Genomic DNA, 27,235 nt, shown 5'->3' with positions numbered 1-27,235 from the left:
TTGCTCCACCTGGGCTACTATTGTCGACACGGACCGGCAGCAATTGCTCTTCCAGGTTTTCAGACGCGGAGTCTCAGCCCTGCCTGGGGACTGAATCTGGGGCTTCCTGCCTGAGGAGGAGATGCTCTGCCCTCGAACTACAGCCCCTTCCCCTAAAGTGCGGTTGCAGGACAAGGAGGAACAGAGGGAGGCAGCCGTGTCGTCACAGCTCCAGACTGGCAAAAAAGGGAAGGGATGTTTTTAATGGTGGTGGGAAGAAGATCTTATTTCAGGCATCGCTCCACTTTTCATGCATGGCTTCACCTTCACCAGGAAAATGTCTTGGGCAGGAAACTGACTGCAGGGCCTCTGAGGCTCTCTTTGCTTCTTCCTCCCTCCCAGGAACCTGCAGCTTCTGAGCTCTTCAATCCAAGCAAGGATGGAAGGAGGAAGATGGACGGTTGACCTGGTCAGGCTGTCTCCCACCACCTTTGAATGTTCCCACCCAGGACCTTTAGAGAGATCTGCTGAGTCTCAGGGAATGGAGATGGGGACCTGGGTAAATGTTGGGATTGAGGAAGCCCACCTGGCATGAAAACAAGGAAGGCTGCAGGGCCAGAGCTCTGGGCTAGCAGAGATAAAAGGTAGAAAGAAAGGAAATGAATGTTTTCTAATGTTGACATGGGCATAGCCAGGATTTAGGGGCTGCTGTCTACCAGCTCCATCTGGTACACAGGCTGAGACCCTACCTGCATGCAGACTGTGGTACATGCTCTGGTTATCTCCCGCTTGGATTGCTACAATGCGCACTAGGTGGGGCTGCCTTTGAAGGTGACTCGGAAACTACAGTTAATCCAGAAAGTGGCAGGTCCACTGGTGACTGGGAGCAGTTGCCAGGAACCTATAACTGATCTTAAAGGATCTACATACAGAGTATGTTTCCAAGCACAATTCAAAGTGTTGGTGCTGACCTTTAAAGCCCTAAACGGCCTCAGCCTTGTAGAACTGAAGGAGCGTCTCCACCTCCATTGTTCTGCCCGGACACCGAGGTCCAACTCTGAGGGTCTTCTGCTGGTTTTGTCACAGCAAGAAGTGAAGTTACATCTCGGTAGTGGAACCATCCCTGTGGAACACCCTTCCTTCAGATGTCAAGGAGATAAAGAACTACATAGCTTTTAGAAGACATCTGAAGGCAGCCCTGTATCAGGAAGTTTTTAATGTTTGCTGTTTTCCCTTAATTTTAGCAGGTGATGACCAGGAAAATCATCGTTCTCAGGGCTCATCAGAAAGAAATAAGCATGAAGCAAAGAGAACAAATGATAGCCCTTCGTGTGGCAAAACATTCAAAGGTAAATTGAGCCTCAGCCCACACTGCAGAAACCACTCCGAGGAGAGACTGTGTAAATGCTTGGTGTGTGGAAAGAGCTTCAGTGACAGCTCAGGCCTAAAATCACATGAAAGAATTCATGCAGGACAGGAATCATATGGATGCCGAGAATGTGGAAAGAGTTTCAATCGCCACTCATACCTTAAAAGACATCACAAAGTCCACAGTGAGGAGAAACCATATGCCTGTCTAGAGTGTGGAAAGGCCTTCACCTACAGCTCAGGCCTTGTAGATCATAAAAAAATTCACACGGGAGAAACCGTACACCTGTTTTGACTGTGCAAAGAGCTTCCGTAATAGCCAAGGTCTTCTAACTCATCAAAAAATCCACACAGGGGAGAAGCCATATAAATGTTTGGAGTGCGGAATGAGCTTCGCTCACGGCTCAAGTCTTATATCGCACCAAAGAATTCACACAGGAGAGAAATCTTATAAATGTTTGGAGTGCGGAAGGAGCTTTTGATTTTAAATTCCCTCTTTCCTACTCTAATTCCTTTCACTTCTGTTGCCTCTCTCAGTCTCTTATTAAGTACTTCCAAAATTATAATGAATAATAAGGGGGATAGGGGGCAACCTTGTCTGGTCCCTTTGTAAATGTTAAAGTATTCTGTTGTATTATTATTTATCACCAGCTTTGCTTTCTGTTCTTTGTATATTGCTTCTACGCCTCTTCTAAATGTTTCGCCAATTCCCATCCTCTCCAAAACCTTCTTTAGGAAGTTCCATGATACATTGTCAAATGCCTTTTCGGCGTCTATGAAAACCAATGCAGCTTTTCTGTCTATTTTCATATCCAGGTATTCAATAATGTCAATCAGGTTCCTTACATTATCCCGTAGTTGTCTCCCTGGGAGAAATCCTGTCTGATCACCATGAATTTTATTAGTCAAGACCTTCTTTAATCTTTCCGCCATTATATCCGCAAATAGTTTATAATCATTATTTAATAATGAGATTGGCCTATAGTTCTTTACTTCCATAGTGTCGACCTCTTTCTTAGGAATCAATGTAACATAGGCTTCCTTCCAGGTGTTAGGTATCTTTCCATTTCTCAGTATATTGTTCATAACCTCTCCCAGCACTGGTGATATTTGGTTAATTAATATTTTATAATATTTGGCCGGAAGGCCATCCGGTCCCGGCGCCTTTCCAGCTTTCATCTTTTTGATAGCCTTTTTTATCTCTTCCTGTGTTATTATCTCATCCAGTGCTGCTCTTTCATCTTCTACAATTTGTTCCAGATGGAATTTTTGCAAAAATTGATCTATTTCTTGTTCTGTTTCCTCTCCTCTTTTATACAAATCCTTATAATATCTTTGGAATATTCTTTTTATTTCTTTTGGTTCTTCCATAATCACATCTCCTTCTTTTATTTTACTGATCATACTCAACTTCTTCCTTTCTCTCAGCTGCCACGCTAGATATTTCCCTGTCTTATTTGCGAATTCAAAGTTCTTTTGGTTCATCCTCTTAATTTTCCACTCTATCTCTTGGTTAATTATTGTAGCAAATTTAGCTTGTAATATTTTTAAGTTCTGTTTTAAACTCTCTTCACTAGGGTTAACAGTTAATTTTTTCTCGTTTTCCATAATCTGTGTTAAAATCTGCTCTTTCTTTTTTTCTTTTTCTTTTCTTAGTTGGCTATTTTTCTGAATCAAAAAACCCCTCATGACCGCTTTTCCTGCATCCCACACCATGTCTATGGAAGTTTCTCCATTTAAATTCCACCTAAAGTATTCTTCAATTGTTTCTATAGCCTTTTTTACTATCCTTTGATCATTAAACAAATATTCATTCATTCTCCATCTGGCTGTTTTAACCTCTCTACCTTTTAACTCCATGGAAACCGCGCTATGATCAGATAAAGTTCGGGGCCAAATTTCAGACTTGGTTAGGTTCTGTACCAGTTCCCTTGTTTTGCCTTCTGAGCTCCTCAGGGAGGATGAAAGAGTCTGATTCTCCTGGTATGCCTCTCCTGGTATGGCCTGCAAAAGACCTTAAGGTCCATGAATAATCATAGTTTAGAGGTCCCGGGCCCTAAGGAAGTCAGATTATCCTCCACCAGGGCCAGGGCCTTCTTAGTGATGGCTCCGACCCGGTGGAATGCTCCGTCCCATGAGACTAGGGCCCTGCAGGATTTAACTTCCTTCCGCCGGGCCTGTAAGACAGAGCTATTGCACCTGGCTTTCAATTTGAACTTAGCCTGATCTTTTATTCCCCTTCCTTCCCTCCACCTTCCCTTTTTATGAAGATCACCCGCTCTGGAATCCCACAGCTAATTCTCCCCTGGTCTCCTCGCTGGCCCAAATAGGACTAACTTAGCCAGCTAGCCCTGGTGATCATCTAATGTTTAGGTGGATGGATTTCCACCTAAATTGATTTTTGAATTCTGAATTTATTGTTATTCACATTTTATACTGTATTTTATGCTGTTTTTTGTTGCATCAATTAAGTGTTTTAATTTTGTTGTTAGCTGCATTGAGCCCGGTTTTCTGAACCAGGAAGAAGGGGGAATAAATAAAAAATTATTTATTTATTTATTTATTTATTATTCTGCATCCTAGCGAGGATGGAAGGCGGAAGATGGACGGTTGACCTGGTCAGGCTGTCTCCCGCCACCTTTGAATGTTCCCTTCCAAGACCTTTAGAGAGATCTGGTGAGTTGCAGGGAATGGAGAGGGGGACCTGGGGAGATGTTGGGGGGTGAGGAAGCTCCCCTGGCAAGAAAACAAGGAGGGCTGCAGGGCCAGAGCTCTGGACTGGCAGAGATTAAAGATAGGCAGGAAATGAATGTTTTCTCATGGTGACTTGGGCATAGCCAGGATTTGGGGGCTGCTGTCTACCAGCTCCATCTGGTACACAGGCTGAGACCCTACCTGCACACAGACTGTGGTACGTGCTATGGTTATCTCCCGCTTGGATTGCTACAATGCACTGTAGGTGGGGCTGCCTTTGAAAGTGACTCGGAAACTACAATTAATCCAGAAAGCGGCAGCTCAACTGGTGACTGGGAGCAGTTGCCAGGAGCATATAACACAGGTCTTAAAGGATCTACATCGGCTCAGAGTATGTTTCTGAGCATCATTCAAAGTGTTGGTGCTGACCTTTAAAGCTCTAAACACCCTGTAGACCTGAAGGAGCATCTCTAACCCCAGACACTGAGGTCCAGCTCTGGTTCCCTGATTGCCAGAAGTGAAGTTACAGGGAACCAGGTAGAGGGCCTGCTCAGTGGTGGCACCCTTCAGTTCTCAAGGAGATAAAGAACTATGTTACTTTTAGAAGACATCTGAAGGCAGCCCTGTAATATAATAATACTAATATTATAATAATATCTTTATTGTCATTACCCCCTCTCGGGGACAACGAGATTACTTGACTGCTCCACAAAGCCACTAATTAAAACAATACAGTATAGTACAGCAAGGAAGATTAAATGACTTTCAAAGTCCAGGCTTCCCATTCAGGGCTGAGCTTCCGTACCACACACATAAGCCATAAGTGAGCACGCTCTCAATGGCACAGTGATAGAAGGCAAGCAGCAGTTTCTGCGGAAGATGGTTTTTCCTTAGAATTCTCAAAAAGTACAGTCTCTGCTGCGCCTTCTTCATAAGCCCCCTTGTGTTGACACTTGGTCAGTTTGATGTTTTATATATGCTGTAAGCTGCCCAGCGTGGCTGGGGAAAGCCAGCCAGATGGGCAGGGTATGAATAATAAAATCACCATCATCATCATCAGATGTTACAGGAAGTCTCGCTAGGATTGTGATTTGGGTTACATTTTTAATTGTCATCTTCCCTTAACTTTAGCAGGTGCTGAACACGACAGTCATTGTTCTCGGGTCTCATCAGAAAGAAATAAGCATGAAGTCAAAGGAAGGACCTTTCAAGATCAAGAGGAAACAAGACCACAAGAGGAAAACCAAGAAGAAAATAGGAGGTATGAAGGCCTTCTAATGCAGACTGATAACGACCATCAAATCCCAGTCCAGAAAAAACATCAGAAGGGGAAGAGAACAAATGAGAGACCTTTATGTGGCAAAACATTCAAAAGTAAGTCTAGCTTCAATTCACACTGCAGAATCCACACAGAGGAGAAACCATGTAAATGCTTGGTGTGTGGGAAGAACTTCAGTGACAGCTCTGGCCTAAAATCACATGAAAGAATTCACGCAGGACAGGAATCATATGGATGCCTAGAATGTGGAAAGAGTTTCAGTCACCACTCAAACCTTAAAAGACATCACAAAGTCCACAGCGAGGAGAAACCATATACCTGTTTTAAGTGTGGAAAGGCCTTCACTTACAGCTCAGGCCTTGTAGATCATAAAAAAATTCACACAGGGGAGAAACCGTATACCTGTTTTGAGTGTGGAAAGGCCTTCACTAGCAGCTCAGGCCTTGTATATCATCAAAAAAATCACACAGGGGAGAAACCGTATACCTGTTTTGAGTGTGGAAAGGCCTTCACTAGCAGCTCAGGCCTTGTATATCATCAAAGAATTCACACAGGGGTGAAACCGTATACCTGTTTTGACTGTGGAAAGACCTTCCGTCACAGCTCAAGCTTTGCAATACATCAAAAAATCCACACAGGGGAGAAGCCGTATAAATGTTTGGAGTGCGGAATGAGCTTCACTCACGGCTCAAGTCTTACATTGCATCAAAGAATTCACACTGGGGAGAAATCTTATAAATGTTCGGAGTGCGGAAGGAGCTTTGCTCACAGTGGTAGCCTTACTTCACATAAGAGAACCCACACAGGGGACAAACCATATAAATGCTTGGAATGTGGAAAGAACTTCAGTCAGAGTTCACACCTTACTTCACATAAGAGAACCCACACTGGTGAGAAGCCGTATAAATGCTTTGAGTGTGGGAAGAGCTTCAGTCAGAGTTCCCACCTTACTGTGCATGAGCGAATCCATACAGGGGAAAAACCATATAAATGTGTGACATGTGGAAAGAGCTTTAGTAACTGCACATACCTTGTTTGCCATCGCAGAATCCATACAGGAGAGAAGCCATATAAGTGCTTTGAGTGTGGAAAGAGCTTCAGCCAGGGCACCAGCCTTACATCACATCAAAAAACTCACAAAGGTGAAAAACTGTATGCATGTTTTGAGTGTGGAAAGAGCTTCACTCACAGCTCAAGCCTTGAATCTCATCAAAGAATTCACACAGGGGAGAAACCATATACCTGTTTTGAGTGTGGAAAGAACTTCAGTCACAGCACAAGCCTTACATCGCACCAAAGAATTCACACAGGGGAGAAACCCTATAAATGTCTGGACTGTGGAAAGAGATTTGCACATGGATATAGCTTTACTTATCATAAAAGAACTCACATGGGATAAACCATATATATGCTTGGAGTGTGGGGAAAGATTTGGTCAGATTTCACAACTCATTTTGCAGTAGTGAATCAAGAGGAGAAACATTTAGATGCTCGTGATGAGGAAAACACTTTAATGAGACCGCTGTTGCTAAACTTCATGGAATTCATACAAGATTTCACATGGGAGAAATCACGAGGGTGCAGAATAATAAAAAGTACAAAAAAGCAGATAATATAGATGTTAATGGTTAAAGGAGTAAATTCACAATAAACAATCCCTGTGTACCTGTGTGTATATATGGGGAGAGAGGAAGGAGGGGAGGAAAGTGTATCTGAAGGAAGGGCTTGAGGGCTTGTGGTCCCCAGGATATGACATTCACCACTAACCCAGAAGCTGTCCTGTGGTCCAAGTGGTTTAACAAGGGTTTAGGATTTATCTCAGAGGTGGATGGAACCCCAGCCCATAATCTGGACCCATGGAAGTTTATGAGTCATCTTTAAGGGAAGCTCCAAACAGAAGACATTGCAGTAACCCAGCCTGGAAGTTACCAGAGCCTGGAGTGCAGTTGCCAAGTCACCTCTGTCTAAAATAGGGTCCATTTGGGGAGCCAGCAGGAGGTGGAAAGAGTAAATGGGACACAACCAGTGAAAGGGTGGCTGAGAGAAGGAGAGGTTTTGGAAGGAAGATCTTGGGAGGGAGGGGGCTGAACTGGATTGGAAGGAAATTAGTATATAAAATGGAAATGTTTCTTCAAATCCAAGCACAGGTGTGATGGATAATAGGACTGACAGGATGTCTCCGAATGCCGGTTGCTGAAGAGGGCAAGGGGGAGCAGAAAGTGCCCATTTCTGAGAGAAATCTAGTTTGTGAGGCTCCTGGTAGAGATCAACTGCGACCCTTAGAGAGAGAGAGACAGCTTCCTTAGTGGTGTCTTCTCCTAATCTTCTGTGTCTGCTGGGCTTTGAAGTTGCCCATCAGCAATGAGCAACTGGATCACAGTCTGAATCAAACAGACTATGGGAATCCACACAAAAAAAATATCCCTTGGAGGGCATGCTCCCTTTTACTTCTTGCATTTTCAGGGTGGTGGGATTTGCATTTGGCTGAGGGTCTGCTCCAAGGTTCACATGAGGCAGTTGTGGCATAGAGTGGTTAGAGTGCCCCTCTTGATATTAAGGTGGGACATTTCATAGCCCTGTTATGTTACAGTAGAATGCAAAAGAATTCTTTCTCATCCCTGGTAAAGAAAAATAAGCACCCCATCCCAGATCTCCTAAGGCTGTTTTTTGCAATATCAAAACCATAGTGCCAGAACAACCATCTCAACCTTGCCCACCTCACAAGGTTACTCAGAAGATGGGGCCGGGGGCAGAACACAGACAAACCCTACAAGGATGTGCAGTTTCACGGATTTTGCTCACAGCTTAGCCCACCTCACAGGGTTGTTGTTGTTGCAAAGGTAAGAGGTGAGAAGAGAATCCAGCAAGAAGCGGCTGGTGCAAATGTTTCATTTCAGCTTCACAGACCCTGCAGAGACACAAAACTGGCACCAACCTCACCCTGTTCCATCACCGTCGCTTAACTGCAAAACTGCACAGTCCTGATCTTTTACAGGGGGAAGAAAACACCGAAAAAGTAAAAATATATACAATTGACTTGCAGGCAGAGAGTTTTAAAGCTCTTTTTGCACAGGGCAGAGAGCTTTCCCAGCGGTTTGTCCCGGCCATATGTGATTTCGACTTTACATACTATCACCCTGCAAACGTTGCGTGTCAAAACTCTGTACCCCATACAATAGTTTATTGTCACAATTCTCAGCACCCTTAACCAGCAAAACAGCTCCCAGAAATCTTAGGTGGTTTCATGGGGCTTTGGATATGTGGTGTGAATGTGGCCTAACAGATTTGTGCTTTTTGTTTGTGTATCCACCATCAAGTGGCCTCCAAACACATTGGAAAGAGGCACACATTGATTAAAATGGTGCAGCATAAAATCCCAGGTGCAGTCAGCTTTCTATCCTAGTACAGTATATTCACAACCCCATTCTAAAGAGTTTCTATATAAAGGGGGGGGGGAATAAAAGGGGAAAAACAAGCCCCTGAAGAGCAGAATAGCCACATTCAGTGCAAACGTCAGTCCGTCTACAAGAAAAGACCCACAATGGACCCCTGGTCCCAAGGAACACAATATTACCAATCTCCTTTGTGACGAAAACCAGGTTGCTCCTGTGATGTACTGAGATCGCCCCACGGTTGCCATGCATGACCAACACAACACCTGACATTACTTCTCCTGGCTCCTTCTGGTTGTCATTTGCTTGCTGTAGCAAGAGCTGGCTGATGATGTTTCCGCAATGGCCTTGGAGGGCTAAAATAAGTTTTTTGAATGAGCCTAGAGTCAATTCAAACAGCAGCCTGAGTTTTGCTTCAGGCTGGGAGGGAGACGCTGTAAAGATGGGTGCCACCATGAACTTTTTATTATGGTTTATTTCTATGGATCACGGCATCGGGACAGTTGGCATAATTTGATATAAGAAGAGATCCCTGTTGATGACCTATTTCGACCCTGGTGCTAGTTCTTCTTCTTCAATGTGTCCTGAAAGTTATGAGTAAATATTCTCACATCCTCATGCTTAATGTCAAGATCAGCACAGTAGTCTTGTGTTTCAAGCAAACGTTATTGCATAGAAGTTTCCGCATAAACAACCAGGAACCGAGTAGGATAACAATTTTTACTAGGGGTACATCCTTTCAACTACCAACTTGTTTACTAAAGGTAAACAAAAATGGGAAACAGGAGGTACTTATAGGAAACAAACAATGTTACAGAGGTATCAGGGAAGTAATAATATAGCCTTATAATAATAATTATTAATATTCTGTTGGGAGCCACCCAGAGTGGCTGGGGAAATCAAGCCAGATGGGTGGGGTATATATAAATTATTATTATTATTATTATTATTATTCACTCATCCCAAATACCCCTCCACTCTCCATTGGAATACACTGGCCCCAAACAGTATATAGTGGTTTTCAGTGGTTGCCAGCTCGCCAAGTCCCCAAAGGACCCCCTCTATGCTTTTCATGGATCTCAAGGACCAGCTTTACGCTTCCCTGGACGATGGACCAAGGAATGAGTGGGAGAGGTGCTGTAGCCTTGGCGCCACAGGTCAATGATGGGGTGCTCTCAAGCAAAAGGCACAGCTCTCTGGATCTCCTTTCATTTAAGACAGGTATTACCTTCTCCTTCCCTTACTTTTAGTGTGGGTCTGTTGCCAAGTTGTCACACCAGCTCGATCTTCAGGCTTTTGGAATCAAAAGGGATCCTTTAACTCATTAGATTAAGGTGCCCATTTTTTTTCTTTATTCCCCTTGGGGCAAAGGGTGAAAATGTAGTCTGAACAGACACACCTCCTAATTCCCAAAAAGACCCTAATAATAAAAATAATTGTAATAATAAAATTTATTTAAACCCTTAACAGAATTAAAATTAAAAGCACAATAAAACATCAAACATTAAAAACTTCCCTGAAGGTGTCTTCTAAAAGTCAGGTAGTTGTTTATTTCCTTGACATCTGATGGGAGGGTGTTCCACCTCTAAGTAGTGGGTGTTGGACATGCATGTGGGTTAATCTTTTCTGAATTCCTTGAAGACCAGCAAGAAATATGGGCACTTCTAACTTGGTGTGATGTCATTATGGTATCTCTATTATATACAAGCTTTGATGGAATATAAAGTGTCTTTTCGCACTCCCAACATTTATGTGATTTCCCTCCCTGTATTTTTTTTTTTTTTGGATGATAATTAAAATGTGTCCACCACGTTATCTTTTCCCACACTCCAACCATTTGTCTGGTTTCTCTCCTCTGTGTTTTTTCTGATGAGCAAGATGAGAGTTGCAAGTAAACCTTCCACATTCAAAACATGCATGCAATTTTTTGATGTGTACTAAGGCTTGAACTCTGGCTGAAGGTTTTTCCACACACAAAGCACTTAGATGGCTTCTCCCTTGTATGGATCCTGTGATGGTAAGTAAGTTCTGTGTTAGTACAGAAACTCTTTCCACATGTCTAACAATTAACTGGTTGTTTCCTTTATGGATTCACTCATGCACAGTAAGATGTGAACTCTGACTGAAGCTCTTTCCACATTCCAAGCATTTATATGGTTCCTCCCCTGTGTGGGTTCTCTTATGTGAAGTAAAGCGAGATCCACAAGCAAAGCTTTTTCCACACTCAGAACAGGTATACGGTTTCTCCCCCGTGTGAATTTTTTGATGCGATGAAAGGTTTGAGCCATGAGTGAAGCTCTTTCCACACTCAAAACAGGTATACGGTTTCTTTTTTTTTTTTTATAATATATTTATTAAGATTTTCACATAAAACATACATCAGAAATAACACAATTCATCATTGTCAATTTAACATCTCTCAGTTGTTGCATAGGACTCCCCCACACCTCCCGCATACACTTGCATCATTATTAAATTAATTTCAAACAAATTATCATTTTGCTCAAAGTCTTAGTTTTGATTAGCATATAATTCATCCTTAAATCTAATTTGGTGATAGACAATTGTTTTCTACTCTGGCATCCAGTTCAACACTCAGCCAAATTACAATATTTTTGTAAATAAATCTTAAATTTCTTCCAGTCTTCTTCCATCCTTTCTTCTCCCTGGTCTCGGATTCTGCCGGTCATCTCGGCTAGCTGCATATAGTCCATCAGCTGCATCTGCCATTCTTCCACAGTGGGTAGCTTCTGAGTTTTCCAGTTCTTGGCAATCAATATTCTTGCTGCTGTTGTTGCATACATAAAGAATGTTCTGTCCTTTTTTAACACACTCTGGTCGACGATACCCAAGAGAAAGGCCTCTGGTTTCTTAGTAAAGGTGTATTTAAACACCCTTTTTAATTCATTATATATTGTCTCCCAAAAGGCCTTCACTCCAGGGCAGGTCCACCAGAGGTGAAAAAATGTTCCTTCATTTTCCTTACATTTCCAACATTTACTATCAGACGAATGGTATATTTTAGCTAATTTAACAGGGGTCATGTACCATCTATACATCATTTTCATCACATTTTCCTTCAACGCATTACATGCAGTGAAGTTCAGCCCAGAGGTCCACAACCTTTCCCAATCTTCAAACATAATATTGTGCCCGATATCCTGAGCCCATTTTATCATTGTTGATTTTACCATTTCGTCTTGTGTGTTCCATTTCAGCAGCAAGTTATACATTTTTGAAAGTACTTTAGTCTTAGGTTCTAACAGTTCAGTTTCTAACTTTGACTTTTCCACTTGGAATCCTAACTTTTTGTCATTTTTAAACACTTCTTTAATCTGAGCATAGTGTAACCAGTCTCTCACTTTATCTCTCATCTTTTCTAAACTCTGCAGGCGCTGGTAGTCCAAGTCCTTTGTGGAGGTCTTCTCCGTGCGCTCCCAGAAACTTATCTCTATCTTCCACTGTTTTGATTTTGATCTTTCTCCCTCTGTGGGTAAAGGATAATCCTTGTGGAAACTCCCACCTGAATATAATTGCGTTGCTTCTTAACAATCTTGCCAATTCCGTGTAGTTAGATCTTAGGTCCAGCAACTGTTTAGGGATATCCTTGTAGATTTCAATTCTCTTGCCCAAAATGTCAAGTGACTTTTCGTAGTGCAGGCCCAAAATTTTGTCCCTTTCCTCCTTTGATCTCAGTGTTATCAAACAGTCTCTGGGCTTCTCTATCCTTCTGACTCTGCCAAGCCTGAAAGCGGATACTATTTTAAAGTCTTTTTCCTCTAACTTCCAGAACTTGGCAAATTCTTTAGTCAAGAATTCAATAAAATTATCTTCTTCCACCTCTGGAATCGAGCGTATCCTCAAGTTGGTCTCCCTGTTTCGCAATTCTGTCATCAAAAAGTAAATCTGATGTTCTCCAACTTGTTTACTGAGTGGTCTTACTTCCTTCTCAAGTTCCTCTACTCTTTGACTAGTATCTTCAGCCAGTTTCCGATTTTCACCTACAGCCTCCTTTAATTCTCCAATAGACTGGACATTCTGTGCAACTTGTCCAGTCAGCTTATTCAAACTTTCTGTGTTCTGTTCAATTTTAGCTGTATGCAAGTCAGCCTTCTTATCCAAAGCCTCTAGTTTCTCAAAAATTTTCTCCAAGACAGAGCTACTTGTCCCTGAAGCCATATCTTCCAGGTGCAGCTCCTCCGTCTCACCCTCCCCTGCCTGTATTAGGGAGGCCGCCTCTATGTCTGGAGGCAAAGTGGAAGGCAAAGCCGGCACAGATGATCTACGCTGTGAGGCTGCAGATAAAGTCAAAGTTGTTTGTTTAGTTCTTCCTCTTCTCCTTGCGCCACTCATTCCAAAGTTATCTATAATCCAAGGTCAGTCCAAGTTGTTCCCATGAGAAAGTGAAGGCCCAGAAACAATAGTCAAAGAGAAGCCGGGAAAGGGACAGTAAAACAAAGTCACTGCTGTAAGTCCAAAATCCTCTAGAGGGAGCTTAATACGTCTTCAGGGAAAAGATCAAATCCATATCAAACTTATAAATTTAATTCCATATCCGTCAGCCTCCACAATATATTATTTTTAGCAGAGTAAACTTAAAACAGAACAGTGTTTCTAGCAGTGCCTAGACTGCAACAGTTTCAAAAGTATCCAGTTCCTGCTCAGAATGTTTCAAAGTCTAAATTCAATGTATCCACAGTTGCAGACTGAAGCTCAGCCAGGCAGCTCCAGCACCAGAGGTTCTTATTTATTTTATAATCCACTAGTACATCAGAAGAAGAATCTCATTGCACCCAATATGACCAAAGAAAGTAGTAACTCAAAGTCTTTTCCTCAAAAGTCTACTTTAATAGGGTGCCAGCAGTTGGTTAGCACATAACTTTTTGTCTCCACTCCTCCTGCTCTTTGCTTAGAGTTCAGTATAGCGGGAGGTGGGCTTCCTGCTTATCCTCACTCCGTTTTCAGCCGAATTTTAACTTTTTTAAAAAAGTTTTGAAAGTTTCAGAAAGTTCCCAAAAAGTTTCAGAAAGTTGTCAAAAGTTTCAAAAAGTTCTCAAAGTCCAAATTACTCACGGGTTGTAGTTTCCAAAGTTCAGAAATTGCAGGAAGAAAGGACAGCGCTGACCGGCAACAGCAATGCGGCTTCACTTCGCTGTTTGCGCAACGACCCACAGCGCCGCTACCCCCTCCACGATCCGGAGCCCCTTACGGGGTCCCTTCAACGATTTGGGGGCTGCTTCTGGCGCCCGCCGGGTCCCGGGACCACAGGCTTCTGCCACCTGTGGTTTTTCTGAATGGGTCTCCGCTTCGCCGTAGCGGACGACCCGTTTACAGCGGAGCTCCCTTCTCCTTACTCGGAAAAGGCAGCCATTACCGGTCGCGCCGCCTCCGGAAGTCCAAAACAGGTATACGGTTTCTACCCTCTGTGAATTCTTTGGTGATTTTGAAGCGTTACGCTTGTAGTGAAGCTCTTTCCACATTCAAAACATGCATGCAGTTTCTCCCCACTGTGAATTTTTCGATGCGTACTAAGGCTTGAACTCTGGCTGAAGGTTTTACCACACTCAAAGCACTTATATGGCTTCTCTCTCGTATGGATTCTGCGGTGGCTAACAAGGTATGTGCAGTTACTAAAGCTCTTTCCACATGTCTCACATTTATATGGTTTTTCCCCTGTATGGATTCGCTCGTGCACAGTAAGATGTGAACTTTGACTGAAGCTCTTCCCACACTCAAAACATTTATACGGCTTCTCACCAGTGTGAGTTCTCTTGTGTGAACTAAGGTGTGAACTCTGACTGAAGCTCTTTCCACATACCAAGCATTTATATGGTTTCTCCCCTGTGTGGGTTCTCTTATGTGAAGTAAGGGTAGCCCTGTGAGCAAAGCTCCTTCCGCACTCTGTACATTTATAAGATTTCTCTCCTGTGTGAATTATTTGATGCGATGTAAGACTTGAGCTGGAACCAAAGCTCATTCCGCACTCCAAACATTTATATGGCTTCTCTCCTGTGTGGATTTTTTGATGAACAAGAAGACCTTGGCTTAGACGGAAGCTCTTTCCACAGTCAAAACAGGTATACGGTTTCTCCCCCGTGTGAATTTTTTGATGAGATACAAGGCGTGAGCTGTAAGTGAAGCTTTTCCCACACTCAAAACAGGTATGTGGTTTCTCCCTGCTGTGGATTGTTTGATGTGATTTAAGGCCTCTTCTGTGAATGAAGCTCCTTACACACTCAAAGCAGCTAAGTGGTTTCTCCTCGCTGTGGACCTCCTGGTGCTTTCTAAGGTATGAGTAACGACTGAAACTCTTTCCACATTCTAGGCATTCATAGGATTCCTGTCCTGCATGAATTATTTTATGAGATTTTAGGCCTGAGCTGTCACTGAAGTTCTTTCCACATACCAAGCATTTACATGGTTTCTCCTCTGTGTGGATTCTGCAGTGTGAGTTGAAGCTAGATTTATTTTTGAATGTTTTGCCACACAAAGGTCTCTCATTTGTTCCCTTTCCCTTATGATGTTTTTTCTGGACGGGGATTTGATGGCCATTATCAGTCTGCGTTAGAAGGCCTTTATTCCTCCCATTTTCTTCTAGATTTTTTATCTGTGATCTTGTTTCCTCTTGATCTTGAAAGGTCCTTCCTTTGACTTCATGCTTGGTTCTTTCTGATGCGACCCGAGAACAATGACTGTCATTTTCATCACCTGCTAAAATTAAGGGAAGATTACAATTAAAAGTGTAATCCAAATTACAATCCTAGTGAAATTTCTGCAACATCTGATCATGTTGTTGATGATGATGATAATATTCATATCCCGCACACCTGGCTGGGTTTCCGCAGTCACTCTGAGCGGCTTACAGCATATTTATAACATAGTAAAACATCAAACATTACAAATGTTCTGGTACAGGGCTGCCTTCAGATGTCTTCTCAAAGTTATGTTGTTCTTTTTCTCCTTGACACCTGAAGGGAACGCGTTCCACAGGGACAGCGCCACTACCGAGAAGGCCTTTTGTCTGGTTCTCTGTTACTTCCCTTCTTGCAGTGAGGGAACCAGAAGAAGACCCTGGGAGCTGGACCTCAGTGTCTGGGGTTGAGCGATGGGGGTAGAGATGCTCCTTTGGGTCTACAGGGCTAAGCCGTTTAGAACTTTAAAGTCAGCACCAACACTTTGAATTGCACTTGGAGTCAATGTAGTTCCTTTAAGACCTGGGCTATATGGTCCTGGCGTCTGCTCCCAGTCACCAGTCTAGTGGGAGAGGGCACTCAGGGGCGATTGTGTCAATAGCCCATCTCAACCCCCCAGAGCTGTTTGGAATCCCACTGGATTCATCAGCCTCTGAGAGCAAACCTTCCTTACAGGTCCCCCGTCTCTGCGGAGGGAAAAAGATGCTGACATCCTAAATCTCAATAGGAAGTGATCTGACCATGACACGGGATTTGTAGAGTGTGGTGGTTAAGGGTTAACCTTTCTGTGTCTCATGCCTGAGGGAGGGGCTCCACAGAGCCAGGATATTGCCTCACACAGCTATGTTGTTTGTGCTGTGAAAGTGCTTTCGTTTTCCAGTTAGAGAATGGCTCTCAACCGGAGAGGATGTCGGAATTTTCTGGTGGAAAGATTTTCTGTTTGGCATGTAAATAAAGCTTCTTAGTTTAGATAGAAGCTGTCTGGACTGGATTTATTTTTCTTTCTCATACTGACTGCTGTGCATCTGCTGATTGCTCTTCTCTCGGAGCTTCGCTTCAAAGGATCCCAGAGGAACAAAGGATCCCAGAGGAAGCGTAAGCTGGACAGAGAGGCAATAAACTATGAGCATGCACACGAAAGCTCATACCAATAACAAACGTAGATTAAATTAAGTCTTTAGTTCACTCACACTTTCACCTTTTAACCCCCCCCCAGAATCTGAAATCATGTTCCAATACGTAATAAGTTTTTGTTTTACATTATCAACTTCCTACTCCATTTTCCATGACGTTTCTCTTTTCCACCCTTTGCTGTGCCCTGTCTAAAATAGCCCAGATTAAAGGGAAGGAAGGCAGAGAGCTTTAGAAGCTGGGGGGGGGGCAGGATGGGGCGGGGTTAAGACCTGTTTGGCATGCTGGTTCCAGAAGTAAGGATGGGCAGGTGGGGGCATCCCAAGGGGCTGTCCAGAATATATGTGATTTAGACTTCCGGGTTAGCGCCATCGACTACTGGCGGATTCCCTCCGAGCTCCGGAGGGAATCGGCTCTATAGGAGACGGGTCCTGCCGCAGCGGTGACGCGGGGACCCTCAGAAACCACAGGCGCTGAAGCCTGTGGACCTGGTGACTCGGCGGGCACCATTTGTGCCCTCGACCCGCAAAGAAGCCTTTTTAAAGGCTTCGGAACGGGGGATGGGGAGCGGCGCGGTGCTGAGAGTCGACTGCTTCTCCTAGGAGCGAAGCTGCATGCCATGGTCGGACAGCGCTGACTTCTTCCTTTAAACATTTGGACTAAAAGTAACAACCCGTGAGTAATATGGAAATTGGATTTATAAAAGGAAAAATTTTTGTTTGGATTTGGCACGATCGGGGAAGGCGCAAAGAGGAAGTCCGTCTCCCCGCCTTGTAAACAACTTAAAGCAAGGACTAGATAACTAAGGTCGAGAGAACATCTTCTTCCTTAGTGGATAAAAGTTATTAATTTCACGTTTTGGCAGTACAAGCAATCTTGCTGGAGGATAAGAGTTAATTTTGAGAACTGAAGTTCCACCCCCCCGGGACCCGGGAGTGATCCATGAGAGAGCCTGTTGAGGAGATATAGAAGATGTTGACAGCTGTCAACCTAGCTGTCAAAGCTGGGGAAAAAAAGAGAACTTTGTTTCTGTTGTCTTTGCTGGTTATATTTCTTACAATTTGGTTATAAATTGTTGAAAACAAAGAAGAACTGAAACAAGTTAACTGGACTTTTGGGTTGGAATTGGAAGGAATACTAAGTAACCAGAATCCCTCTAGAGGGGGTTCAGGGACATTACAAGAATGGCTGCAGATGGAAAAATACAGGCTGAGCTGGATAAGGTTTTTTCTCTCTTGGGAAAGTTACAAGGTCAAAGCGATGTTTTGGCTACAAGTGTTACAACCCTGAATGTAACAGTAAATAAACTCACTGAATATGGAAAGGACTTGACTCAAAAAGTCCATGCAGCTGAACAAGAAAATAAATCTGAGAAATTTGAGAAAGTGGAGAAAGAGATACATGCTGATCAGGAGGGAAATGAAGGAGGAGCTGTAATGCTGCAAATGACAAAGGAGAGCCAGAGGCCTGTCAAGATGGATACAAAGGAAAATAAGAACTGGATGATGAAAATCTGGTTTGAATTGGAAAATGAAGAATGGAGGGATCTTCTTATGTGGAGATCTGAAGACCTATGGATCACAAATTTGACCAAGGTGGAAGTAGGAGCTTTTGGGACATTTGGACTTAAAAGGATCAAGAAACAAGATTTGAGCTCCACTTTTAAATATGGAGGTATGGCTGGAAGAAACATGGACATTATTGGGACAGAGCTTCTCCGAGATTTGGTGTTTAATACAAAGGACTATCAAAAAAACCGGCAGAGAGGAACTGAGAGAGAATTAAGAGCCTCGGACGTGAGGTCTCCAGGCTGATAGCAGATAGATTGATGGACATTTGTTGGGGATCGAAACCGGGAAAGGGGGGATGGGGTTTGGGAATCCAAAGGGTGTAAAATTATATTCTGATTTTTTTTTAATTCTGTTTTGTTACCAATATAAAAATGGGGAATTCGTGGAAGGGAATTGGGGTCGACCTTAGAAAAAGATTTTAAGAATAAGTACTGATGTACAAAGACTGATGTTTATAAGTCAAAATTGGTTATATAAAATGAACTAAATATAATAATGAACTAAATATAATAAGGTTAAAAATTGGGGACAAGAACTTGTTGAACTAATAATTGGAATTGGAATACAAGAAGGGGAGGCGTGGGGAAGTCATGGAAATAGGTTATTGAAAATAAGGATTGTAAACGTCGAGTGTTTTTAAATTTTTTTTTCTTTCTGGATTTTTTTTGAAAATTTCAATAAATATCATTTAAAAAACAACAACAGAATATATGTGATTTAAACTTTACACACTATCACCCAAATTCAACCCCTGCAAAAGTTGTGTGTCGACTGTACACCCCATATAATAGTTTATTGTCACAACCAGTTGGGAGGGGACATAGGGTCTCCCGAGCAAGAGAAAGGAGGAGCTGCCGGTGATTGAAGCCGTGCTTGGTCTCCTCCTGACAATGCGATGCATGACATCAGACACACGCAATGTGCACCAGGTGCGTGACGTCACACGTGTGACGTGTGATGGGCACCCTCAATATTGGGCGCAAGATGGTGTCTCTGCTAGAAGGGCATGGTAGCTCACATACTGTTTACTTACCCTGCTTTGTATCCTACTTGTGTGCTTTTGCCTGGTTGAAATGTGTCCTGGAACTCTAACATGGCCACATACTTGCCTAAGAGTTAGGGTTGCCATATTTCAAAATCCAGAGGGTTTTTTGGCCGTGGGTCGCCATACGTCCAGACGTATGGCCATCCTAGCCTAAGTGGAGGATGGAGGAGTGCGCATAGAAACTAGGCTGCTTTCCCATTAGTCTGTCAGATTTTACCTCTGGAACTGCCCGCCACTGGCATGTGGGCCCCCAAAGTTTGCCCAGAAGGGAATGCAGCCCACAGTCTGAAAAAGACTACCAACCCCTGCTGTCAAACAAAACAAAACGAATTTAATGTTTAGAAGCAACTACTCCATGTCAGGGGATTATATTTGAATAAATCCTAAGTGAATATCTTGTTCATGACCCTTATGAAGGTGCTTCATCGGCTAAAGGCGAAGCTCACCTTTCACCCTCACAGTGACCCACCTCAAGGCCAGACAGTGAAGTTCTGTAAACAAGGTTTCTTCTACTTCTGCACCTGCGCCTCAAGTCCTACAGGGATCAGAATGCAATTGTTCTCCTCCATGTCATCATTCCTATTCTTGGAATAGCTTCAGGGAATTGCACAAGTGTTGTCTGTGAGACCAACCAGCTAAACATGAGAATCAAGGGGAAGGGGAGACAATTTCTTGCCTGAAAGGTTTGAAACATAAAATATCCCCTGTGCTAAAGAGAGCCTGTCTTCTGCACATCCTTGTGCCCTGACTGATAATGATATTGTTTGAGAACCTGATTGCTACAGAATACATGCAACCCCCACACATAAACCCTCCAACATTTCTCTGATTTAAATAGAGATGCCCTATTAAATAATAAGGACAATGATGATGTTATTTATACATACAGTGGTGCCTCGCAAGGCGAAATTAATTCGTTCCGCAAGTTTTTTCGTCTTGCGAGTTTTTCGTCTTGCGAAGCACGGTTTTCCATAGGAATGCATTGAAAATCAATCAATGCGTTCCTATGGAAACCTCCTTCAGACCAGGTCCGGGGACAGTCTGTCCCCTGACCTCTTCTGAAGGCTGGGGGGGGGGGGAAAGGGCTTTTCTTCCCACCCCCAGCATTTAAAAAAACCCCGGGACAGCGGGAGACTTCTCCGCTGTCCGGGGCGCCCGGCAGCATTTTAAAATCGCCCCGGACAGCGGAGAAGTCCCCCGCTGTCCCAGGGTTTTTAAAAAACCTCTCCGCCCCCCCGCCAGGCTTCGGAAGGCTGCTCCGAAGCCTGGCGGCGGGAGGAGGTCTCCGCCCCCCCCGCCAGGCTTCGGAGCTGCGCTTCCCCGTTGTCCCGGAGATTTCCCTATGGGCTTTCGTCTTGCGAAGCAAGCCCATAGGGAAATTTGTTTTGCGAAGCGCCTCCAAAACGGAAAACCCTTTCGTCTAGCGGGTTTTCCGTCTTGCGAGGCGTTCGTCTTGCGGGGCACCACTGTACATACATACATACATACCCCAACCACCCATCACACTGGGTTTCCCCAGCTCCTATGTGCAACTTCCAACACATATAAAAACATAATTAAGCATTAAACATAAAAAACTTCTCTATACAGATGTTTTCTAAAGGTTGTATAGTTTCTTATCTCCTTGGCTCAGGGCTTGCATAACTCCAGATCCTCCAACATAGGGATGTCCTAAGGAAAAGCGGAACATTCTTGGATCAAATCAGAAACCGCGGTGGCTTATGTAAATCCGTGACTGTTACTGGAAAATAGGGACACTTGGAGGGTCTGTTTGGTATCTGATACACCTTTTAAAGAGGCTGACGAATGTATAAATTGTCTTTTGGGTGGGTTGTGTTGTTGCAAGCAAATATGCCTTAATTCTTGTATCGAGCCAAAAAGACACAAGAGATTGAAGAGGATGAATTCCAACATTGTTTATTGCAAAGCGATAGGTTACAATAGGATGGCTCTGCAAAAGTTGCAACCGCGCCCAAAGGTATTTATAAAGTTTCAAACAAAGCATTTCAATTTCCACCAATCATATACACCGTTACCTCATTTAAATTGTTAGCATTGGCTGTTTCTGCTGACTAAGCTCTGATTCCCACCATGTTCTGCTATGACCTTGCATGAATACATTTTGTTCGTGTGCGTGTTGGGAACCTGTGTTACGTGTCACCATTTGCATCATGTAGCAGCTTATGTTCTAGGTTTGTGCTGTATCTTTGTGATTTACATATTAGCTGTATTTCTACCCCAATTGGGGGTGTGTGTGGCAATTTACAAAATCAGCAGTTTCTTAAAATGCCAGGCTACCATAACTTTTCTATTAGAAGCACACTCAGGGATTTACAGGGGTACACATTATCACATTTATTGTAGCCATTTGGGCCACTCCCACAGTGCGACCTCTCTATGTGGTCATCTCATTGTTTAAATAAACCCCCAACAAACCTAAATGTTGTTTTCTGCGTGGATTGTGATCGTGGACAGCCAGATATACTTGCCTCAGATTTCAGAGATCTAAGCTGGCCAGGGCGGGCCTTGCCAGGGACCAACTGCTTTTTTGTTTGAGTTTATAACTTTATTCTAACAATGGGGTGGGGGGGGGAAGGTAAAGGACCCCTGGACTGTTAAGCCCAGTCAAAGGCAACTATGGCGTGTGGCGCTCATCTCGCTTTGAGGGTGAGGGAGCCGGTGTTTGTCCACAGACAGTTTTCTGGGTCATGTTGCCAGCATGACTAGACTGCTTCTGGCGCAACGGAACACTGTGACGGAAGCCAGAGCGCACGGAAATGCCGTTTACCTTCCCGCTGCAATGGTACCCATTTATCTACTTGCACTGGTGTGCTTTCAAACTGCTAGGTTGGCAGAAGCTGGGACACCACCATCAAGCGGATTCGAACCACCGGCATTAGAATCGGCAAGCCCAAGAGGCTCAGTGGTTAAGACCACAATGCCACCCACATCCCTTTATTTTAACAAGACTGCCACCCTGAGCCTCAGACAAGGTCTGCATGGGCCTGAACTCCTCTATTATTGCCAGATGCCTAAAGATATGTAACAAAGGCACTAGGCAAGTCACATTGGGGAGAGCATTCCACTAGTGGAATCAAGTGGGAATCAGGCTATGATGAAACCATGCACGTTGAACATTAAGCCTAAAGGGTGTGTGGCTGCTGGAGTCATTCTGTATTCATTTTCATCATTTATGATTTATGCAAAATAAAGAGAGATTGAACCTCAAGGAGCTATATTCTACAGACAACTACACAGCTAGCATTACTGTTGTGCTCACCATCAACTGTTAAAGCAGAATACAGTGGCACCTTGGTTCTCAATTGGCTTGGTTCCCAAACACCACAAAACTGGAAGAAAGTGTTCCAGTTTGTGAACATTTTTTGGAAGCCAAATATCTGACATGGCTTCCGCGGCTTCTGATTGAGTGCAGGAAGCTCCTGCAGCCAATCAGAAGCTGCACCTTCATTTTCGAATGGTTCCGGGATTTGAACGGACTCCAGGAACAGATTACGTTTGACTACCAAGGTACCACTGTACTTTAAGAATTAGATGCCATCTTTACTTTTTGTTGTCAGGTGCTCCTTTGTATTCAGATCAGGCCTCAGTATAATAATATAGCACTTGGGGATGAAGATGCAGCCCAGAAGCCCAGCACTGGAGGCCAACATAGAGAAGACCTGCACGGCTACCATGTATTTCCCCTTGGTGCTCAGGTAGGTGGGCACAAAAGACACCCAAACACTGCAGAAGACCAGCATGCTGAAGGTGATCAGCTTGGCCTCATTGAAGGCCCCAGGCAGCTTCCTGGCTAGGAAAGCCACCGTGAAGCAGATGGCAGCCAGGAAGCCCATGTAGCCAAGGGCACCATAAAACATGGCCACAGACCCTTCATTGCATAGAAGGATGATCTCTCCAGCCCGGGAGTTCATGTCAGAATCTGGGAATGAGGGAGAGATACCTAGCCAGATGGTGCAGATGACAACTTGGATACTGGAACAGGAAATGACAATGGAGTTGGCGAGACTTTTCCCCAGCCATCTCCTCGCCCTGTTCCCTGGCTTTGTGGCCAGGAAGGCCAGAACCACAGTGATGGTTTTTGCCAAAACAGAAGAGACAGCAATCGAGAAGATGATGCTGAAGGCTGTTTGTCGGAGAAGGCAGGTCACTTTCCGTGGCCTCCCAATAAAGAGGAAGGAGGAGAAAAAGGAAAGCAGAAGGGAGAAGAGGAGGATATAGGAGAGGTCTCGGTTGTTGGCTTTCACTATGGGAGTCTCCTTGTATTTAACGAGGATTCCTAACACAATGCCTGTTGTTAAAGACAAGAATACGGTAACAGAAGTTAAGATGATCCCCAATTGTTCTTTATAAGCCAGGAAGGTGATAATCTTGGGGACACATTGATCTTGGTCCTTGTTTGGATGCTGATCTTCTGGGCATTTGATGCAATGGTCTGCATCTGAAGGGGGGAAAGGAGTGGCTTCAGCATCATATACAACCAAACAATCTATTCTATTACTTCTTTGGGGGAAAAGATTCTTATGGGGGAGATGACACCTGTTTATTAGGGAAGGAGAGGTAAAATTCTTTATAAATGCTCAGAGATGTTTTGAGAATCTTCACTGAAAGTCTCTCTGAGTGATTCTTCATCCTGTTTATATTCTCCTAAGGAATTTCCTAAGCTTCGACTCACTCACCTTCCTCAGTGGAGATCATCCCTTCTGCACATGGAGCACAAGCATAGCAGCAAAGTGGTTGTCCTTCTTGAACCACCTTGGTATAGCCCGGCAGACAGCTTTTGGTACACCTGGAGAGAGGCACAGCCTAGCCATGCAGAGAAGAAGGTTCATCAAGGGTGAAGTGTTAGCAGCATCTGTGCCTATGGAGTACTGAAGGGGATCTCACGGAGCCCATGTGCTTTTTTCCAGGGAAGCACTTTTGATGCAAAACAGCACGGAAGGGAAACCTCTTTGTGCCAGGAGTTCGGCCTACACTCTAGTAGGACCCTGGTAGAGACACATGCCCGACTGGCATGTTCTCTCCCTCCTGGTCGATTGTTCGGGAGCTTCAAAAGCTGTCTTCAGCCCGAACATCACAGCGACCGATGCCAACCGACACTGGCACACTTAGGGATGGGCAGAGTTTGCGCACCTTGCGTGACAGACCTCAGCAACTCAGCATTTTGGCTAATCTACCCTATTTTTTGCACCATAACACTCACTTTTTTCCTCCTAGAAAGTAAGGGGAAATGTCTGCGCGTGTTATGGAGCGAATGCCTGCGGGTGGCCGGGGGGATCTGCTGCAGTCGTGAGCAGAGGATCCATGGTTCTCCTTCCTTCCCTCCTCCGTGGTTACAAAGCATGGATCCACATGGATCCTCAGGATTTTTGCATTGGGCTACTCCAAACTCACTGTCAGATCACATGTCTGTGGCCACAGCATGAACCACAAAAATCATATATCCACTATTTCGTTTAGAATATGTTTTTTCTTGTTTTCCTCCTCTAAAAACTATGTGCGTGTTATGGTCTGGTGCGTGTTATAGAGTGAAAAATACGGTACTTTATTTACATATAAACACACACGGAGCACTGCAACATGGTTCCCTCTCTCTCTAGCATCAGACAGCAAAGAGAAAAAGAACAAAGGACAATAGTCCCACTTCATGGAACACAGTAACACAAACATCCTGTCTCCATCACTTCCCACTCTGTGGAGTCAAAACATACCACGTCATGTGAAAGACAACAATCCCATGACTGCAATCATGGAGCAGGAATTCTAACACTTTGGTGTGTCTGCTTGCTTGTTCCAACATTTATATCTATCATTTCTAAAGAAACTTAGGCTCAAGGCAATGGACAGAATAGACAAAAACAATATAATAATTGCAGAATAATAGCACCAAACAAAATGCTGCAATGAAACATACTGATAAAGAGCAGAAATTAAATATACCATCACCTGATGATGCTAACTAAAAAAATGTCTCCTGACTTATTATTATTTAATTTTTTTCTAAGAGTTCTGGGTCCTGGGATAGAAGGGGAAGATGAAACTATCAGGGGATGTCACTACATTGTGGTAAAGGGCGTTTCTCTTCTACCACTGTATTAATACTGTGACTTTTGTTACTAGTAATATAAACACCAGTTAGAACTGGATATGGAACAACTGATTGGTTCAAAATTGGGAAAGGAGTATGGCAAGGCTGTATATTGTCTCCCTGCTTATTTAACTTATATGCAGAATTCATCATGCGAAAGGCTGGGCTGGATGAATCCCAAGCCGGAATTAAGATTCCGGAAGAAAATTCAACAACCTCAGATATGCAGATGACACAACCTTGATGGCAGAAAGTGAGGAGGAATTAAAGAACCTTTTAATGAGGGTGAAAGAAGAGACCGCAAAATATGGTCTGAAGCTCAACATCAAAAAAACGAAGATCATGGCCACTGGTCCCATCACCTCCTGGCAAATAGAAGGGGAAGAAATGGAGGCAGTGAGAGATTTTACTTTCTTGGGCTCCATGATCACAGCAGATGGTGACAGCAGTCACGAAATTAAAAGACTCCTGCTTCTTGGGATAAAAGCGATGGCAAACCTTGACAGCATCTTAAAAAGTAGAGACATCACCTTGCCAACAAAGGTCCATATAGTTAAAGCCATGGTTTTCCCAGTAGTGATGTATGGAAGTGAGAGCTGGACCATCAAGAAGGCTGATCGCCGAAGAATTGATGCTTTTGAATTATGGTGCTGGAGGAGACTCTTGAGAGTCCCATGGACTGCAAGAAGATCAAACCTATCCATTCTTAAGGAAATCAGCCCTGAGTGCTCACTGGAAGGACAGATCGTGAAGCTGAGGCTCCAATACTTTGGCCACCTCATGAGAAGAGAAGACTCCCTGGAAAAGACCCTGATGTTGGGAAAGATGGAGGGCACAAGGAGAAGGGGACGACAGAGGACGAGATGGTTGGACAGTGTTCTCGAAGCTACAAACATGAGCCTGACCAAACTGCGGGAGGCAGTGGAAGACAGGAGTGCCTGGCGTGCTCTGGTCCATGGGGTCACGAAGAGTCGGACACGACTAAACGACTAAACAACAACAACAATATAAAAATCACCTTTCTCCCAATTAACTAAAAAAGAAAACTATTATATCCACCCCTAAAAACAACCTTGTGTGCTATGCTAGGCGGAGATACTATAACTAGCCCAAGTGAGGTTCGTTTTGGCTGAGCGGGGATTTGAACTATGATTTCACAAGTCTTATCCCCTACACCATTTTTGGCATCAGAGATCAGAACCCAAGTAAAGTCTGCATTAGACCTGTGAGCCACCGGACTCATAACCTGTTATACTGGGCCCACAACCTGTTCCTGATAGCATTTCACACCTTAACCAGTGCGATCAGCAAATTACCTGCACCTCCAGCAGCACATTCCAGCAGAACATCAGAGTATGCTTGCTCTCCAGTTGTCAGCCTTTTTCAGAGTGCACGGTTAAGAAAATTCCTTGCCCACACAGTTCAGTTCAAAGTATAAAGTATTTAAAGACAAGTATAAAAACGCTATCTACATAAACTTAAGAGATGCTGGTGCATCACAGACTATTAAGTGCAGTTCCCAGCACAGCACAATATTCAATGGAATATTTGTGGAAAGGATTTTAGTTGAAATTCCATATAAAGTAAAAGGTAAAGGTAAAGGACCCCTGACAGTTAAGTCCAGTCGCGAACAACTCTGGGGTTGCGGCGCTCATCTCGCTTTACTGGCCGAGGGAGCCGACGTCTGTCTGCAGACAGTTTTTCCAGGTCATGTGGCCAGCATGACTAAGCCGCTTCTGATGAAACCAGAGCAGCTCACGGAAACACTGTTTACCTTCCTGCTGGAGTGGTACCTATTTATCTACTTGCACTTTGATGTGCTTTCGAATTGCTAGGTGGGCAGGAGCACGGACCGAGCAATGGGAGCTCACCCCCTCACAGGGATTCTGATCTTCTGATCGGCAAGCCCTAGGCTCAGTGGTTTAGACCACAGTGCCACCCGTGTCCCCTCCTGCTTCCATATAAAGTACTAAGTACT

The 27,235-nt window shown here is 43.9% G+C and overlaps 3 protein-coding genes across 13 annotated transcripts in view; 1 reads left to right on the top strand and 2 right to left on the bottom strand.

Moving 5' to 3' along the window:
* The window catches only part of LOC114592576 (uncharacterized), a 44,292-nt gene extending 37,317 nt beyond the window's left edge, over positions 1–6,975 (top strand). For 5 of the 11 annotated variants that reach the window (XM_077923248.1, XM_077923249.1, XM_077923241.1 and 2 more), the window contains one exon: positions 5,173–6,975. In XM_077923248.1, the coding sequence (XP_077779374.1) occupies positions 5,173–6,719 (1,547 nt within the window). In that variant the 3' untranslated portion in view covers positions 6,720–6,975. Of the gene's footprint in view, positions 1–1,836; positions 3,345–3,930; positions 4,024–5,172 lie in introns of those variants that run through there. The other 6 variants (XM_077923246.1, XM_077923245.1, XM_077923254.1 and 3 more) reach the window with 5 other exon arrangements.
* A 3,793-nt stretch (positions 6,976–10,768) lies between these two features.
* Positions 10,769–19,393, bottom strand: LOC114592631 (uncharacterized). The gene is made up of 4 exons (XM_077923664.1): positions 19,369–19,393; positions 14,133–15,420; positions 13,861–13,864; positions 10,769–11,040 (listed from the first exon to the last, which is right to left on the bottom strand). The coding sequence occupies exons 1-4, from the start codon at positions 19,391–19,393 to the stop codon at positions 10,804–10,806; spliced, it is 1,554 nt and encodes a 517-aa protein (XP_077779790.1). The 3' UTR covers positions 10,769–10,803.
* Positions 19,394–22,699: 3,306 nt separating this feature from the next.
* LOC144326823 (vomeronasal type-2 receptor 26-like) lies at positions 22,700–26,606 on the bottom strand. The gene is made up of 3 exons (XM_077923662.1): positions 26,574–26,606; positions 23,849–23,975; positions 22,700–23,610 (listed from the first exon to the last, which is right to left on the bottom strand). The coding sequence occupies exons 1-3, from the start codon at positions 26,604–26,606 to the stop codon at positions 22,700–22,702; spliced, it is 1,071 nt and encodes a 356-aa protein (XP_077779788.1).
* Between the last annotated feature and the right edge of the window lie 629 nt (positions 26,607–27,235).

The sequence above is a fragment of the Podarcis muralis genome, chromosome 2, assembly GCF_964188315.1.
Source record: "Podarcis muralis chromosome 2, rPodMur119.hap1.1, whole genome shotgun sequence".
In the NCBI taxonomy this organism is placed as follows: domain Eukaryota; kingdom Metazoa; phylum Chordata; class Lepidosauria; order Squamata; family Lacertidae; genus Podarcis; species Podarcis muralis.
This window is presented reverse-complemented; position numbering and strand designations above follow the sequence as displayed.